Source organism: Pseudochaenichthys georgianus, chromosome 5, assembly GCF_902827115.2.
Source record: "Pseudochaenichthys georgianus chromosome 5, fPseGeo1.2, whole genome shotgun sequence".
In the NCBI taxonomy this organism is placed as follows: Eukaryota; Metazoa; Chordata; class Actinopteri; order Perciformes; family Channichthyidae; genus Pseudochaenichthys; species Pseudochaenichthys georgianus.
In genome coordinates, this window is record NC_047507.1 from 13,334,012 (window position 1) to 13,349,340 (window position 15,329).

At 40.2% G+C, this 15,329-nt stretch overlaps 2 protein-coding genes across 5 annotated transcripts in view; both read left to right on the plus strand.

Moving 5' to 3' along the window:
• Positions 1–4,298, plus strand: part of mapk14b (mitogen-activated protein kinase 14b) — a 21,696-nt gene extending 17,398 nt beyond the window's left edge. For 2 of the 3 annotated variants that reach the window (XM_034082712.2, XM_034082714.2), the window contains exons 10-12: positions 1,740–1,818; positions 2,089–2,262; positions 2,381–4,298. In XM_034082712.2, coding sequence (XP_033938603.1) covers positions 1,740–1,818; positions 2,089–2,262; positions 2,381–2,448 — 321 coding nt within the window. In that variant the 3' untranslated portion in view covers positions 2,449–4,298. Of the gene's footprint in view, positions 1–1,226; positions 1,307–1,739; positions 1,819–2,088; positions 2,263–2,380 lie in introns of all 3 variants that reach the window. The other variant, XM_034082713.2, reaches the window with a different exon arrangement.
• Positions 4,299–5,246: 948 nt separating this feature from the next.
• The window catches only part of srpk1b (SRSF protein kinase 1b), a 28,390-nt gene continuing 18,307 nt past the window's right edge, over positions 5,247–15,329 (plus strand). The window contains exons 1-2 of one of the 2 annotated variants that reach the window (XM_034083050.2): positions 5,247–5,356; positions 5,963–6,017. In XM_034083050.2, coding sequence (XP_033938941.1) covers positions 5,344–5,356; positions 5,963–6,017 — 68 coding nt within the window. In that variant the 5' untranslated portion in view covers positions 5,247–5,343. Of the gene's footprint in view, positions 5,357–5,962; positions 6,018–14,074; positions 14,383–15,329 lie in introns of those variants that run through there. The other variant, XM_034083051.2, reaches the window with a different exon arrangement.

The window sequence follows — 15,329 nt, forward strand, 5'->3', positions numbered from 1 at the left end:
TAATAATACTAACACTGAAGTTCTGCCACTGTCTGTGTTTAAGTGGATGTCATTAAAGACCTTTACAAGAGCAGTCTCAGTGCTGTGGTTTGGACGAAAGCCTGACTGGAACACATCGAAACAGTTATTTAAATGCAAGAAATTACTCAACTGTTGAAAAACAACTTTTTCAATGATTTTACCTAGAAATGGGAGGTTTGATATGGGCCTTTAATTGTTCATTACTGGAGCATCTAGATTATTCTTTTTTAAGAACGGTTTACTGACTGCAGTTTTCAGGGCCTGTGGAAAAATACCTGAGTGAAGAGATTTGTTTACTATATGAAGTAGTTCTGAGGCCATGCAACGAAAAACATCTTTGAAAAATCCTGTTGGAATAATATCAAGGCAGCAGGAGGAGGATTTCAGAAGTTGTATAATGTCCTCTAGGTCTTTATCATTAATCTGATGGAATTGTGTCATGATGTCTGAATTGATGTTAAGTGGACACAGAGACAACACATTTGCTGTTCCTGATGCAGAGGCACTGACTGCTTGTCTGATTTTCTGAATTTTGTCAGTGAAAAAGGAGGCACAATCATTGCACGCCCTGGTGGATAGAAATTCAGAGGCTACTGACACTGGGGGGTTAGTTAGTCTGTCGACGGTAGCAAACAAGGCACGTGCGTTGTAAGTAAGAGGACTCTAGTGCAGCAATTGGCTACTGCAACCATGAATCTATTTAATAATAATACTCTTTTAAAGGGTCATAGTCAGGCAATGGTTGTCATTCATCCAGGGGTGGAGAAAGTATTCACATCATTTACTTGCGTACAAGTCCTGCATTGAGAATGGTACAATTATCACAATATAATCATGACAATGTACTTTAACATACATCAAAGTTCTTCATATGTTTGGGTGTAAAAATCCTGATCTGTAATGTAACTAATAGTTTCAGATTTATAACAATGCAGTAAAGTAAAACGTACAATATTTCCCTTTGATATGAAGTGGGGTTGAAGTTTAAAGTGGCTCAAAAGGAAATACTCAGTACAATTACTCAAGGTACTTGGAATTTAAGTGTGTACATCGAAGCTAAACAAACTATCCTCCTCTTCGTACATCTACATCCTCACCCTGCGTGTGTGTGCCCTCCCCCCCCCCCCCCCTCCCTTACACAAACCCCCATGCTCTTTGAAATGCTGACCTCCATGTTACGAAGCCCCTTGACTCGGAAGCTTTAGATATAAACCAGCTGCAGCAGATAATGCGCCTGACGGGGACACCCCCAGCCTCCCTCATAGGCAGGATGCCCAGCCATGAGGTGAGACACGAGCCCTCCACCAACACCCCCCTCCCCTGAGCTGGATTCTGGGCCGAGCCACAGTTTGAAGACGCATACCTTTTAGATTAGATGTGTCAATTTTCTTACAGTCTGCATCTGCATGTTAGCCCTCTGCTCTCACTTCCTCCCTGTTTCCTCTCTGACTCACCGTGCTTCTCTCAGGCTATCTGTACTGATGGTAATGCGTATTGATTCTGAAATTAGAGCCTAATGTTTTTGTAATGATGTGGCTTGTGTTAAAGTGCTTGCATCATGCCGTAATTGGAGATTGTAAGGCAATAATAGTTTCTGCACCAGGCATTACATCAATGTTACGTATGTCAAAAATATTTTACATTTTTAGGCTGCAGCTCTAGCGAAGTGCCACTGTTATCTTTTATTGTTTTGCTATTTTGTTGTTCTTTTCTCATAGGCGAGGAACTACATTAACTCACTTCCTCAAATGCCTAAGAGGAACTTTGCTGATGTGTTTATCGGTGCCAACCCTCTTGGTAAGTCCCCTTTCAGCACCGAGCTATACTACTACTGGCTCACTGAGTCCCTCTAGTGTTATTAGAAAGTCACTGTTTTTCTTGGTCAGGAGTCAGGACTATCCTCAATTATTATAAGTTTTGCCCAATTCAAATAAATCGCTATAAAATATACTCACGACAGCAATGAAATTAAAATCCTGTTATATTCATTACAGGAAAAAGGTAATGATCAATGTTTTTGTTTGCCTTTCACATACTCATCAAGTTTTTGTTGTTGCTGTGTTTAAGCTGTGGACTTACTGGAGAAAATGCTGGTGCTAGACACAGACAAACGGATCACAGCCTCCGAGGCTCTAGCCCACCCGTACTTCTCCCAGTACCACGACCCGGACGACGAGCCAGAAGCAGAGCCTTATGACCAGAGCTTTGAAAGTCGTGAGCTGGAGATTGAGGAATGGAAGAGTAAGTTGGCACATCGTAGATACCTGGGGCAATAACCTGAACTAGCTGGGAGGAAAAGGCATATATGTTAATTGTTTATTAATAGATGACCTTAACAGCACCTCTTTTTGTCTCTCAGGGTTAACCTACGAGGAGGTAGTCAGTTTTGAGCCGCCGTCATTCGATGGAGACGAGATGGAATCCTGAGTTGGAGGAAGAGGAGGCACCTTTTACTTCCGTATTTTGTTTTCCAAGAAACACTCTTTAAGGACTATGAGTCTGTGATGACTATCCACCACTTTCTTACACTTATATACACACACACACACACACACACACACACACACACACACACACACACACACAACATTCAAGTGCCTGCCGTCATTCATCTCCGGGGGAAGTTGTTTTATCAGGGATACAACTCCACATCCTGTTCCTTCTGTCCCCTTCTTTGCTGTTTTTGTTACTCGCTGAGGCAGACTTTAAATTATCCTTATATTTTTATTGAGTTTTTACCTTCTTTATTGTTAATATTGATCCCCTCTTTGATTCAGAAAACTACAAACAATGTCAGTAACTCCTTTTAGGCATTTTATAAAACAAATGACCACTCGGCAGTAATTAATATTGTAGGAAAGAAGTTTGATAGAAAACTTTCATACTGCAGTGTGTCTAAAGTTGATCTTTCCCCCACACATTTAATTAAAACAATATTTCTATCATCTTAGAGAATTGTGTAAATATGTCAAACAGTATTTGTACAGAAGTAATTTAGACAATAGTTAACCTATTTCTATAATAGACATAATATCTGAGTCACACTTAGCTGAACCCTTTGAAAGTAGGATGTTTATTACTAGAGTTTAGCCCAAAATGGCATATTAAAATATTCAGTGTGTTATTTAATACAAGCATTTATAGGATAGGCTAAAATATAAAATATTTACCTCTACACACTCTACACTTTTGCATGAAAAAGCCGGATTTGGCTAGTTAGTTTTTTTTTGTATGTGTTTTTTCCCCACCACAACACCAACTGACAATGTACTTTAATCATATTGCATTTATAAAACACAGTACTATTAATGTTAATTGAATGTTCGGGGCACCAGTTCGCCCTGTATTTATGATATTTTGTTATGTTGTTTGTATATCGATGTAAAAGAGAATATTATTTGTCAGATTTTAAGGTTCTTTTATTATTTATGGTAAACTTACTGTTTCAGAAACCAAATGTATCGTCAATGATCTCAAATGTCTTTTAAGCCGTGGTGACTGCCATTACAGCTTGTGTATCTGCAACATTGTGAGTACAATGTTGCAGATATTCTGGCAGTTCTCGAACATGTATTTATCATATTGTGTTCACTGAGGCACTGCCCTCCAAAGGTATGTTATTTTGAAAAGAAATTCAATATAAAACCTAAAAGAAAAAATATGTATTCCATGATTTTGTATTGTCGCCAAAACCACTAAACAGTATACTCATTGTCCTGAAGTGTACTACAAAAATTGACAAAATCTTATTTCCATGTGAACTATTTTTGGGATCCTTGTGAGATACACACTATATCCACAGTAACTCTGGCCAATGTCTACCAAACACCAGTGTCTTCACAATTTAATTTGTAACTGCTTGTTTTCTTGTAGCTTTTCTCCTAATATTATTTTATTCTTTGTGTGTTAAATCAAGATGTGATGTTATCCTGTGATTCTTGTAATATTGATTGTTTTTGTAGCAATGCTAGAATTGTATTTGTCATTCATTTGAATAATTTAGCAAGGCACATGTTTGTAAGACAGTGTACGTTTACTCACTGGATGCTGAAGGGCAATGCTGAAGCCTCGTTCTTTGTAGTATTAAAACTAGATAGGATATTTATCTTGTTCCATATTCAATTATCAGTAGTTAATTTGGTAAATGGTTTCTTTCTTTGCCTGAGATGTGTTCATATCTTTTTATTACTATATGCTTCATCACATGTACCAAGACAGCACACCACCTGTAAATACCACCATTAGAAAATAAAGGCTACTATTTTTCAAACTTGTAACATTGTACAGTATATTGTGTTTTTTGGTAGTCAGTATTCCACCACTGGGAGGCAGCACTGCTCAATAACTGCATAACTTCTGCCAATGTGTAATATGACAACACATGTAGGTGGGGAAATACAGAGTTGAAGTTTTTTTTTAAAACTTTAAAATACAGAATGAAACATTATACACAGAAGTATAGCTACTTGGATGCATGCATACACACAGTCAAAATCCCCGTCCTCAATTTACTAATGCAACAATAACTGAATGTTTTTGTGATTTACAGCTAGTGAAAGGGTGAATAAATGATTAAGGAAACTGATTAGTAGTAGAGATTCTGTCCAAACTCTTATGATTTACATAACTCAAGTTCTGAGTAGCTCTGAGCCATTATATTGAGATTCCTTCACAATGTAGTGCTCCCATTGACTAACATATTCCTGGTTAGTTCAAATGATATATTCATATGTAATTTAGACAAATGTGTGTAACAATGCACGACTATGTGACTTTTGGAAGAAATAACACATTTTTCTTATCTGGCCTTACTCTGGTAAGAGCCTATTGTGGCTGTTGTATGCCAACTTTATTTGTTCTGCTTCTGCGTAACTAACATTATTGAGTCAGTTCATTGACTTACCTTACTAGCTATGGGTCAAATTTCAGTACTAAATCTTGCATTGCAAATAAAAGAAAAACATGTCCCTGTACTGGCCATCACATTGAATCCCTAAACTTGATTGCATTTAAGATTACACCTAATTTGAGTGTTTAAAGTACAAAAAAACAACTAATTTAAAATGCATCACGTCTTTACTGTGCTGGCAATAAAAAAATATATATATGAGAAAAATTTCTATATTGATGTGGTAAATGTTTAAATGTATCACCGAAGGATACCATATATACACCCTAAGATGTAAACAGATGTTGACAGTCTGTTTCTTTACACTCCGCCCCCTACAGCTCATCTCTGTTAGGTCGTTCGTTTACGCGCACTTTAGTTTCGGCATTTCCAACAGTTCGTGAACGCAGCGTATGTCCTGACTGGTTAGCAGCATGGAAAGAAAAGGTAACGTTGATGTAACTTACTTCAAAATGCTATTTACACATATTATTTAAAACACACACGCATGACTTCATTACATTTGTATGGGAAATTAATAATCATAATGATTTGTACAACTGTAAGAAGCTACGTAACAATTTAAATGAAGAGTGAAAGTGTACCATGCGTTCTGCTCTGTGTATGTTACCAGTATGCTAGCTCTACCGTAAACTATCACTCTAACGTTAGCTTCTGTTATATGTACGCCAAAACAGTTATCAAGTCATAGTCAAAATAAGCCAGATCACCCCTAACACTATTCATACGTTTACCAGGGCTCTTCGTAATAATTGACAAGACCTGTGTGATATTCGCAGCGAAAAGGCACTAATTTGACTGTTAGCTGCTAACTAAAAATGCCTGGCAACACACCGCCAAGGCCGTTAAACGTTAGCTTGTTGAGAGGCGTTCACTTCAGCTAAGTAGCCTGCTAGCTACTCTGATGTGCTAATGCAACCCGTAACTGCGGCCCGACGGGGTAATCTCTTAAAAATAGCCAGAATAAATAAGAAAAACGGCAAGGTAACGTTATGGGTCTATGTTTAAAACAGATTTCTCTGTACTTTTTAGTACTTGCAATGCAATCGAGGAAGAAGAGGACAAAGCCAAGGAAGCCTGGCAAAAAGTGAGTAGAAAACCCTGTTTGTATTCATATCACATGTTACTCTTTGGTACGGAATTACTAAGGAGTATTTTTTATTTTATTCCTTTTTTATTTAGTTTGTTTCTAAGTGTTCCTTATTAATCACAAAGCTATGTGTTACTTTGGTTCCCTGAGAAGGGGGACATAGTTTTGTCTTTATTTTCTGTAAAAAAAAGTCTGTTTGTTTTGTGAAGCACTTTGAGTTACCTTTTGTGTATGAAAAGTACTATATAAATAAAGTTAGCTCTTTTTGCTTTAAACTTGGCAACTTTTAATAAGTAACTAAAATAAACATCCATTGGTTAAGTACTTTACATTGTTTTTTGTTTTTTTAATTGGAGCATTCAATGTCAGTTATTGAACAATGTGTTACTGCTGTTAACACTTTTTTTTAACAAAGAAGCATTAAGGAATGAGCAGCTATTGATGAGTTTGTATCTGTGGCAGGTGCACCTGCTCACTGAGAAATTGTTATCAATGTAGTTTTTTTACATCTATTGAGTTTTGTTTGTGTAAGTATTGTTTGTTACATTAAGCTATATTTACAATTAGAAAGTTATACAAAATTAAGAAAAAAGCCATGATTATACATTTCTAAATTAAGCAAAAATGTGGTATACAAATCACGAAAATGTCTTCTATTTGTTAACAAACACGTTTTATCTCGCGCTTCATTTTCATAGTATATACAAGGTTGTTGAGGGCAAGGTTGTTGAGGGCTTTGAAAGTGAAAAGTAATATTTTAAAGTCAATGCAGGTGTTTGATGGGGAGCCAGTGGAGGTCATGGAGGATAGGGGTGATGTGGTCTGAGCGCCGGGTGGAGGTGAGCAAGTGGGCAGCTGAGTTTTGGACATATTGAAGTTTTTTTTTAGTATGAATGCAGGTAGGGATGCACGATATTGGGTTTTTGAAACCGATACCGATAACTTCCTGCTTCTCAAGACCGATAACCGATAATAAAAACAGATTTACGCCACTAATTATTTTAACGTGATTTAACGCATGTGTCTTTTTTTACCTTGGCCGCCCCGTAGTTTCAGAGCGCATCGAGTTTAAAATACCATCTACAAGCTGATACTGACAGCCCCGCTCCTGCCGCCCGCTTGTGGCTAGGGTTGCCAGAAACTGACCATGATCAAAATCGATTTTTAAAAATAATATTCGATTATGGAGACTGTAACGAATAATCGAATAATCGCTGGCATCCCTACTTGTGGCAGACCACACTTCCACGCTCACCGGCAGGCACCGACTGGCCATCGGGAGGACCGGGAGGGTGTGTGTATGTGTGGCCCGAGCGAGTGAGAGAGAGACCTTACGTGCATTGTTGTTGTTAGCATCTGGTGCTAGCTAGCTGCGCTAACGGATATAAGGAGCTGTTTAAATGAAAACAGAGGAGCGACATTTCGCCACAACTGCACCGAGCACTTTACTTTATGCAGGAAGCCAGACAGTGGGACATTGTACGAAAAGTCAGCACACTCCGCACGGATAGTGCACAACATGATTGCAGCGTCCAGGCAGCTCCGGTTCGAGCATATGCCTTGAGTTGCACATAGCTCCAACACACACACACACACACACACACACACAAACTTTGTATTGTATTATTGTCTTCGTACGCTTTTAACACACCATCGTAGCGATGGCGATGTTTCAGGTGACTGATCAGGTTCGAAGTATTAGGGAGCACTGGATTTGTGAAGAACTCCCCTCTTCCTAAACCATTAATACCACAGTACTGGCAAAACGGGAGGAGCCGAGTGAAAAACAAGCGCCCCTCATCCCAATCCACCCACACCGCAGTATTTGTTCATTTTTTTACCCAAAAAATATGTTGTATATTATCGGGGCTATTAATATTGGTATCGGGATGACGTCATAATTCCTAATATCGGACCGATAATTATCGTGCATCCCTAAATGCAGGTGATCCAAAAAGTATGCTGTTGCAGTAATCCACATATCCACAGAACATAGTCAAACAGGCCCTACACAGTTTAGGTGAGCCAGCCACAATTTCATAATGAAAGCTTCACATAACCCCTCCCCTGGACATCACCGCTTCCTAGAGCTGTGACTGGGTGGCAAGGGGTCTGGGACAACGTTGGCAACCCACCTGACCGGTCTTGAAAAATGGCCCCTGTCACGTGTACAATGTTTTGTGCTTTATGCCATTCATACCATTCATAACTAGGCTATAATCAATTTTGTTATGAATAAATGGTTTACTTGAGCACAAAGTTCCAGCCTCTTAATACAAAGAAACAACGACTTGGGGATCATCAAGATATGATTTCGACTCATCAACATTTTACAGGGCCGCCCAACAGATTATTGAGTTATGTGTCGGAAAGTAGAGATTTTGATGCAAACAGGGGTAAGCTAAGGGTCCTTACTTTTCTCTGTGAGCTGTGTCATATTCACTGATGGTGCTGATAACTGGGACAAATCATCAATTACTTACTTCCTGAGTTCCCATTGTTTTTGGACACAAGCATGCGACTGCCTCTTTCCCTTTAAGCAGTATCTCTGCCCTTTTCCCCTCATAACTGTGATGCTGTGCAAGAGATCCCCGTTGAAAATGCATCATTTCTGTCAATAACCATCAAGCAAGGGACGAGCATCCACGCATAAATCAACTCCTCCCACTCCTTTGCACCCATTATGCTCTTTCCCTCCCGCTCTCTTGTGTCAGCCGCTCTGCTGTGGCCTCTGTGCTGCTGAGAGGATGCAGCAGCCACTGTTCAGCGGTAGAGCCAGGGTAGGGAAGAGCAGTGTGCCATTCGCCTTTGCCAAGTTTAGTTTAGTAGCGTAAAATAGCTTTAGCCAAGTGTCCTCTGTGTCATGTGGCTCCTGGATTGGATATTCTCCATCAATACAGCTGTGGTGAAGCTAGCCAGCGGTCTCGCATGCAAGTGAGTAGTGCAATACCCCTCATGGTTGTATTTGTTTTGAGAGATGGAGAGCTAGGCTTCGGACTTTGCTTGTGTCTGTAATGCTTATTGAATCTGTGGTGATGTCAGCAGTAGTGTTCTGTGTGTGTGTGCGCCAGATGCCAGTGTACACAGTTTGGCTGACTTATCGATGGAGTGATCCATTTTTCATTAAGGAGCAGATGCTGACTGTTGCAGCTCTATGAGGTACCTGACTACCTGCTCATGTGTTTTGCCAAGTGTGTGTGCAAGAGCACAGGACTGAAGATGTCCCTGGTGGATGTGTGCTGCCAGCTTTTTTTAAAGGTCCCACTCAATGTTTATTTCACATTATTTCTGCATTACAATATATATATATTTTCCCATCACTTTCGACATGAAGTGGCTTTAACTTTCAGTGCCTCAGGTATAATGTTAGGACTGCATGTGCACTCAGGAAAATAAACAGGAGTATCCAGCATTGCAGAGTATGTACACAAAGGTACTCTATTATATTTTCCTTTTTATATCAGCCTCCATAGCTGCAGTTTATTACATAACTCATCTTCAGCCTACTACAGCTCTGTTCCCTCTATTCTCTCGGTCCTCCCATATCCACCCTGCAGGTTAACCACTTCGCTTTCCCCCCCATCCTGTCAGTGGGAACAATATTTAAATATAGGTTTGTTTGTTGATATATCAAGACACTTCCCCCCCCAAATGGCTCCTGTGGGGATTGCCCACAGTATTGAGTATGTACGCCGCTGTAATGTAATATGCAGATGTTGGGTTTCCAGACTTTTGTGCAGAGATAAGTTTTTTGCACACTTAGAAAGACTGCTGTGGTTTACCTGGTGCTGCAGTGTCCTCCTTTTCTCTTTGTATGTCATGCAGTATCTGCTTGGAAGTAAAAAAAAACATTGTCTCTTGCCCAACACATGTAAACTGTCAGCAGGTGTTGGAGTGCTTAATACAGGTGCTGCAGCACACTCATTTACACAGTGTGTGCATTGCACCCTCAGTACAGTGACCTAGTGCTGCTGTTTCATTCTGCTGCCCAGGCACTCGTCATTGATTTCATCCGGAGGGAGGGGAGGCGAGGCCGAAGACGTAAACTTTTTGGCCACACTCCATCCCCAAGAGCTCCTTTCTCCTCTATGCCCTTGTTTTGTTTGCTCTAGAGATCTGCTAGGGCTGGATTGGTGGAAACAATAGAGCCAGGAGAAACCAGGAGACCCTGACACACTGTCATGTCTGATGTGTGCACAGGAGTGATGAAGATGTCCAGTGGTTTTGACTTTGTGTTAAATTAAGACCCTACACTGGCACAATCTTACCCATACAGAAATGGGGCCCAGGCTGCAGTTTAGCAAACAACTTAGGCTCTTTGTGTACAAGTCTGTTTCAGCATCAGCTCGTGAAAAAGACCACTTTTGTAAAAGCAGAGCAGGAACTATGGCATTGGAATCTTTGACTGAGTGCAGTTGACATGTTTTCATATGTGTCATAGATTGTATAACTCCACCCAGTAGGGCTGTGCGATTATGGCAAAAATCATAATCACGATTATTTTGGTCAATAATTGATATCACGATTATTAAATACGATTATTCATTGACTTTGAAAACATCCATTTATTGAACTTTAAAACAAATTAAAATAATAATTTGAACGGTATCTGTTTAACTGTTGATCACCCTGAATGTAGAATTCAACTGAAAAACGAATAAATTAAATAAATGATATATTTATATTTAAATAAATAATATCAAAATAATAAATGCCAATAAACAAGATCAACAAATATTTTTGGAGCGCACTTCAACAAGCTACTAAACATCTATAAATATGATAAATAAAAGCAAATATGTTGCAGTGCACTGTCACAACCTAGCAAAGCTAAATAATCGTTTTTTTCGATTATGTTGTTTTCGTAATTGTGGCAGGCCAAAATCGTAATTGCGATTAAAATACGATTAATTGCACAGCCCTACCATCCAGCGTTCTGTGGTGTGAGGAGCACCAGTGTGGCCAGCAGGGTTATCAATAATGTCAACCTTAAATGCACACATCATGCACAACATGAAAAAAGACTGTTGTGGAGACGGACTTAATAAATGTGTGATCCGTTTAATCTAATTATTGCAATCTTTCTGAAGGAAATACTAATTGGCAATGGGATGTTTAAATTGTTTACATTTCGATGTGAGCCAGCACTATCTTTTGCTGTTTTACTGGTGCATAAAGCTCTTTTGTACTTGGCATCAGTAAATCAAGTCTGTTTCGGGTGATACAACTTTTACAAACGTGTGTTCTTTGTAGGGATGCACGATAATTATCGGCCCGATGTTAGGAATTATGACGTCACCCCGATAAACCCGATAACAGTATTAATAGCCCCGATAATATACAATATATTTTTTGGGTAAAAAAAAAGAAAAAAATACTGCGGTGTGGGTGGATTGGGATGAGGGGCGCTTGTTTTTTACTCGGCTCCTCCCGTTTTGCCAGTACTGTGGTATTAGTGGTTTAGGAAGAGGGGAGTTCTTCACAAATCCAGCGCTCCCTAATACTTCGAACCTGATCAGTCACCTGAAACATCGCCATCGCTACGATGGTGTGTTAAAAGCGTACGAAGACAATAATACAATACAAAGTGTGTGCGCGCGCGTTGGAGCTATGTGCAACTCAAGGCATATGCTCGAACCGGAGCTGCCTGGACGCTGCAATCATGTTGCTGAGTGTGCTGACTTTTCGTACAATGTCCCACTGTCTGGCTTCCTGCATAAAGTCAAGTGCTCGGCGCAGTTGTGGTGAAATGTCGCTCCTCTGTTTTCATTTAAACAGCTCCTTATATCCGTTAGCGCCGCTAGCTAGCACCAGATGCTAACAACAACAATGCACGTAAGGTCTCTCTCTCGCTCGCTCGGACCACACGTACACACACCCTCCCGGTCCTCCCGATGGCCAGTCGGTGCCTGCCGGTGAGCGTGGAAGTGTGGTCTGCCACAAGCGGGCGGCAGGAGCGGGGCTGTCAGCATCAGCTTGTAGATGGTATTTTAAACTCGATGCGCTCTGAAACTACGGGGCGGCCAAGGTAAAAAAATACACATGCGTTAATCGCGTTAAAATAATTAGTGGCGTAATTATTTTTTTGGTATCGGTCTTGGGAAGCAGGACAAAACATAACATATTTTTTTTTAATTATTTTAAACTGTGAATAATGTATTCACAATGTATTCAAATAAATACAAAATATAATAAAATAAACATTAAGGTGCAGCATTTCGATGAACTGAAATAATCTGTATTTGAACTTTATTGTACTAGTAGGCCTACTCACAAAACATAAACTATTAGTTTTGGGTTTTTAATTATTATTAAACTGTGAATATTCACTCAAATAAATATAAAATATAATAAAATAAACATTAAGGTGCAGCTTTTCGATGAACTGAAATCATCTGTATTTGAACTGTACTGTACTAAGCAGCCAGTTTGACATTAGGACTTGCTTGTCATTGTATTTTCATGTTTTTTTAAAGAAAAATGTACTTGTCCACATTGCTTGCCGAAAGGGCAGATCTGCTGGCACTAGCAATGTCTCCTGCTGTGGAGAACACCCTCTCTCTAGGGACAGAGGTAGCAGATACAGCCAGGTAGCGCTTTGCTAACATGGCAACATAAGGATATTTGCCGTTTGTAATAGCTTTGGCTCGGTCTGATGTTTTTGCGAGTGGTGGAGGCTTGCATGCTAGTGGGAGTTGGGTTTGCACTTCAGTCTTTTGGTACCGGTGATATTCACGTTCAGGTGATGCCTTTTCAAATGAGTGTGCAAGCTTGATGTATTGCCAGCCGCGTAACCAATTTTAGTTGAACAATGCCGACAAACAGCTTTGGTTCGGTCCACCTGTCTTTGTCCGTCATCCTTGTACGTAACTGCGAAACCAAAATGTTCCCAAACCGGAGACTTCAATGATGCTGGAGGATTTTCGAGCTCAACTTTATCTGCGTTCGCCATTTCGACAGTTCCTCAAATTACTGACTACATTGAACGCATCCCTCTGACCAGCTCGTCCAATGAAATGAGTTGTTTGCTCTATGACGCGTTGAACACAATGGGAGCAAATTACTCTGAATGCTGCGACGCAGCACCTGAGATTACTTCCAAGAAGTTGTTCACGTTCTCAATTTTTTACGTTTAACGTTATATTCGTTCGGTACACATGTGTACCGAACCGAAGGGCCCGTACCGAAATTATTCGGTACGGGTACGTGTACCATTACACCCCTAGTGCCTGCATGTTAGAGCTCACAAATTACTTATCTTTTCTCTAATAAAACTCAATCCATTACCATTAGAAATGTTAATTAAGAAAAATGTATTTTTTTTTTTTTTTTTTTAGCCTTGAAAATTGTACATCTTTCCATGGACTCAAATATATATATATATATATATATATAGTTTGAATGCTGACAGATCAGCACACATCACCATCGTGCTTCATTGCTGGCATGACAGTCGGACTAATATGAATTTAATGACGTGTTACAGATAAAAAACGTGACTGACTAATTGGAATGACTCCAATTTGTACTTGAGCCACACAATGCAGTACCTGGTGTTGAGAACGGCGTTGTTTTTATTTAACTAACTCATTAACTCTTAAGGACCAACGATCATTATTTGTATTGTAAATCACCATATTAATGAAGCCTCTGTTTCATTAGAGATGGAGGTCAAACATTTGGGCGCATGCCTCTGGTGGTGAAGGCTAGAAGAGCAGAATGCGTCTACGACAAACAGTCTGAGTTGCATTGCTGTCTCTGTGCAAAAAAAGAAATGATGAGTGAAACACTGTGGGGGGGTGATTGACAGCAGACAGAGAGGGGGAGAGAGGGACGGTGTTGTTTTGGTCAGACGGAGGAGGGGTGAGTGCTGATGTCGTCCCTCACCTGCAATGCAGTGCTGGGCTGCATCACCCAATCATCTCGCTGCTTTCAGTGGAGGGGGCGGGGCCAGCGGCTGACGACAGCCAAGGAGAGTTCTCGGTCAGACAGAGAGGGAGACAGACAGGGAGAGAGAGAAAGTGAGCAAGAGAGTCGGTGAGCGTGCTCCCGGACTCTGCCTCACGGTTCCGCCTGCAGCAGAGCCTCCACATTTCTCCTCTTCCTCCTCTCTTCTCTGCACTCGTCTTCCCACCTCTTCTCATTCTGTTTCGCCACCCACCTCCTCTATAATCTCTGCGTTTCACTTATCAGCTCTGATCGCTCTCTCCTCCTCCCATCCACTTTTCACTCTCCATCCCTCTTCTTCTTTTTCGTCTTTTTTTCTCTCTTGGCCGATGGAGTGAGAAGGTTTTTTTTAACTCCTCCACTCGTCTGTCCTTCTCCCTCCACCACGTCCCATGGGCATCCGTGCATCTTGCAGGTAAGAGCAAGTTTTCACTGAGTGTGTGTGTGGGCGTGACCGCTCCAGGTGTTCAGAGTGTTGCAGAAGTCCTTCAAGTATCCTTCTTCTAGTTCCCGTTGGGGGTCTGGCTATCGGAGGGCATTGAACTGTCTCTGTCCAACTGTTCATGTTCCGCACTGAGGGAAAAACTTGAATGCTTGATCATAACGCCGTATCATCTGCAGTCCGTGGGCATTTCATGTGAGAGAACGCAGTTTTATTTGATGCGTATTTGCTTATTTATTATTTTTCTCTTATGAAGAGATTGTCCCGTTTTAACATCCACAATGCAGCCTTTCAATCTCTTTTTCTGCTCTCTTGTTACTAAAAATTATGATTTTGGCAACCAGCCTATATTTAGATCTAGTCCTGCGACCAAAGGTGCATGTGTCAGTTTTTTGTTCATAGATTTTGGATCTAAAAAAGCTGTCTAAGTTCAAGTCATATTTATCAAGAACCATAAATATGTCTAGTAAAACTCTTGAGATTTTAGTATTTGTATTGTAAGTCAACATATACATATATTTAAAAAATAAATTAAAAAAGTACACACAGTCTATATTGAATGAACATGACCCTAAGTCAATGTTCTCAGAGACATTTTTGGGTGTTTTTAAAAAAACTTTTCCCACTTTTGTCAATCAATCAATGTTTATTTATATAGCCCAATATCACAAATGTTACATTTGTCTCAGTGGTCTTCACAGTTTGTACAGAATATCAGTATGACAATACGACACCCTCTGTCCTTAGACCCTCACATCGTACAAGGAAAAACTTCCGGAGAAAACCCACAGTTTAAAGGGAAAAATGGGAGAAACCTCAGGGAGAGCAACAGAGGAGGGATCCCTCTCCCAGGACGGACAGACGTGCAATAGATGCCGTGTGTAAATTGAAAAGATAATACATTTACAACATAGGTAGAC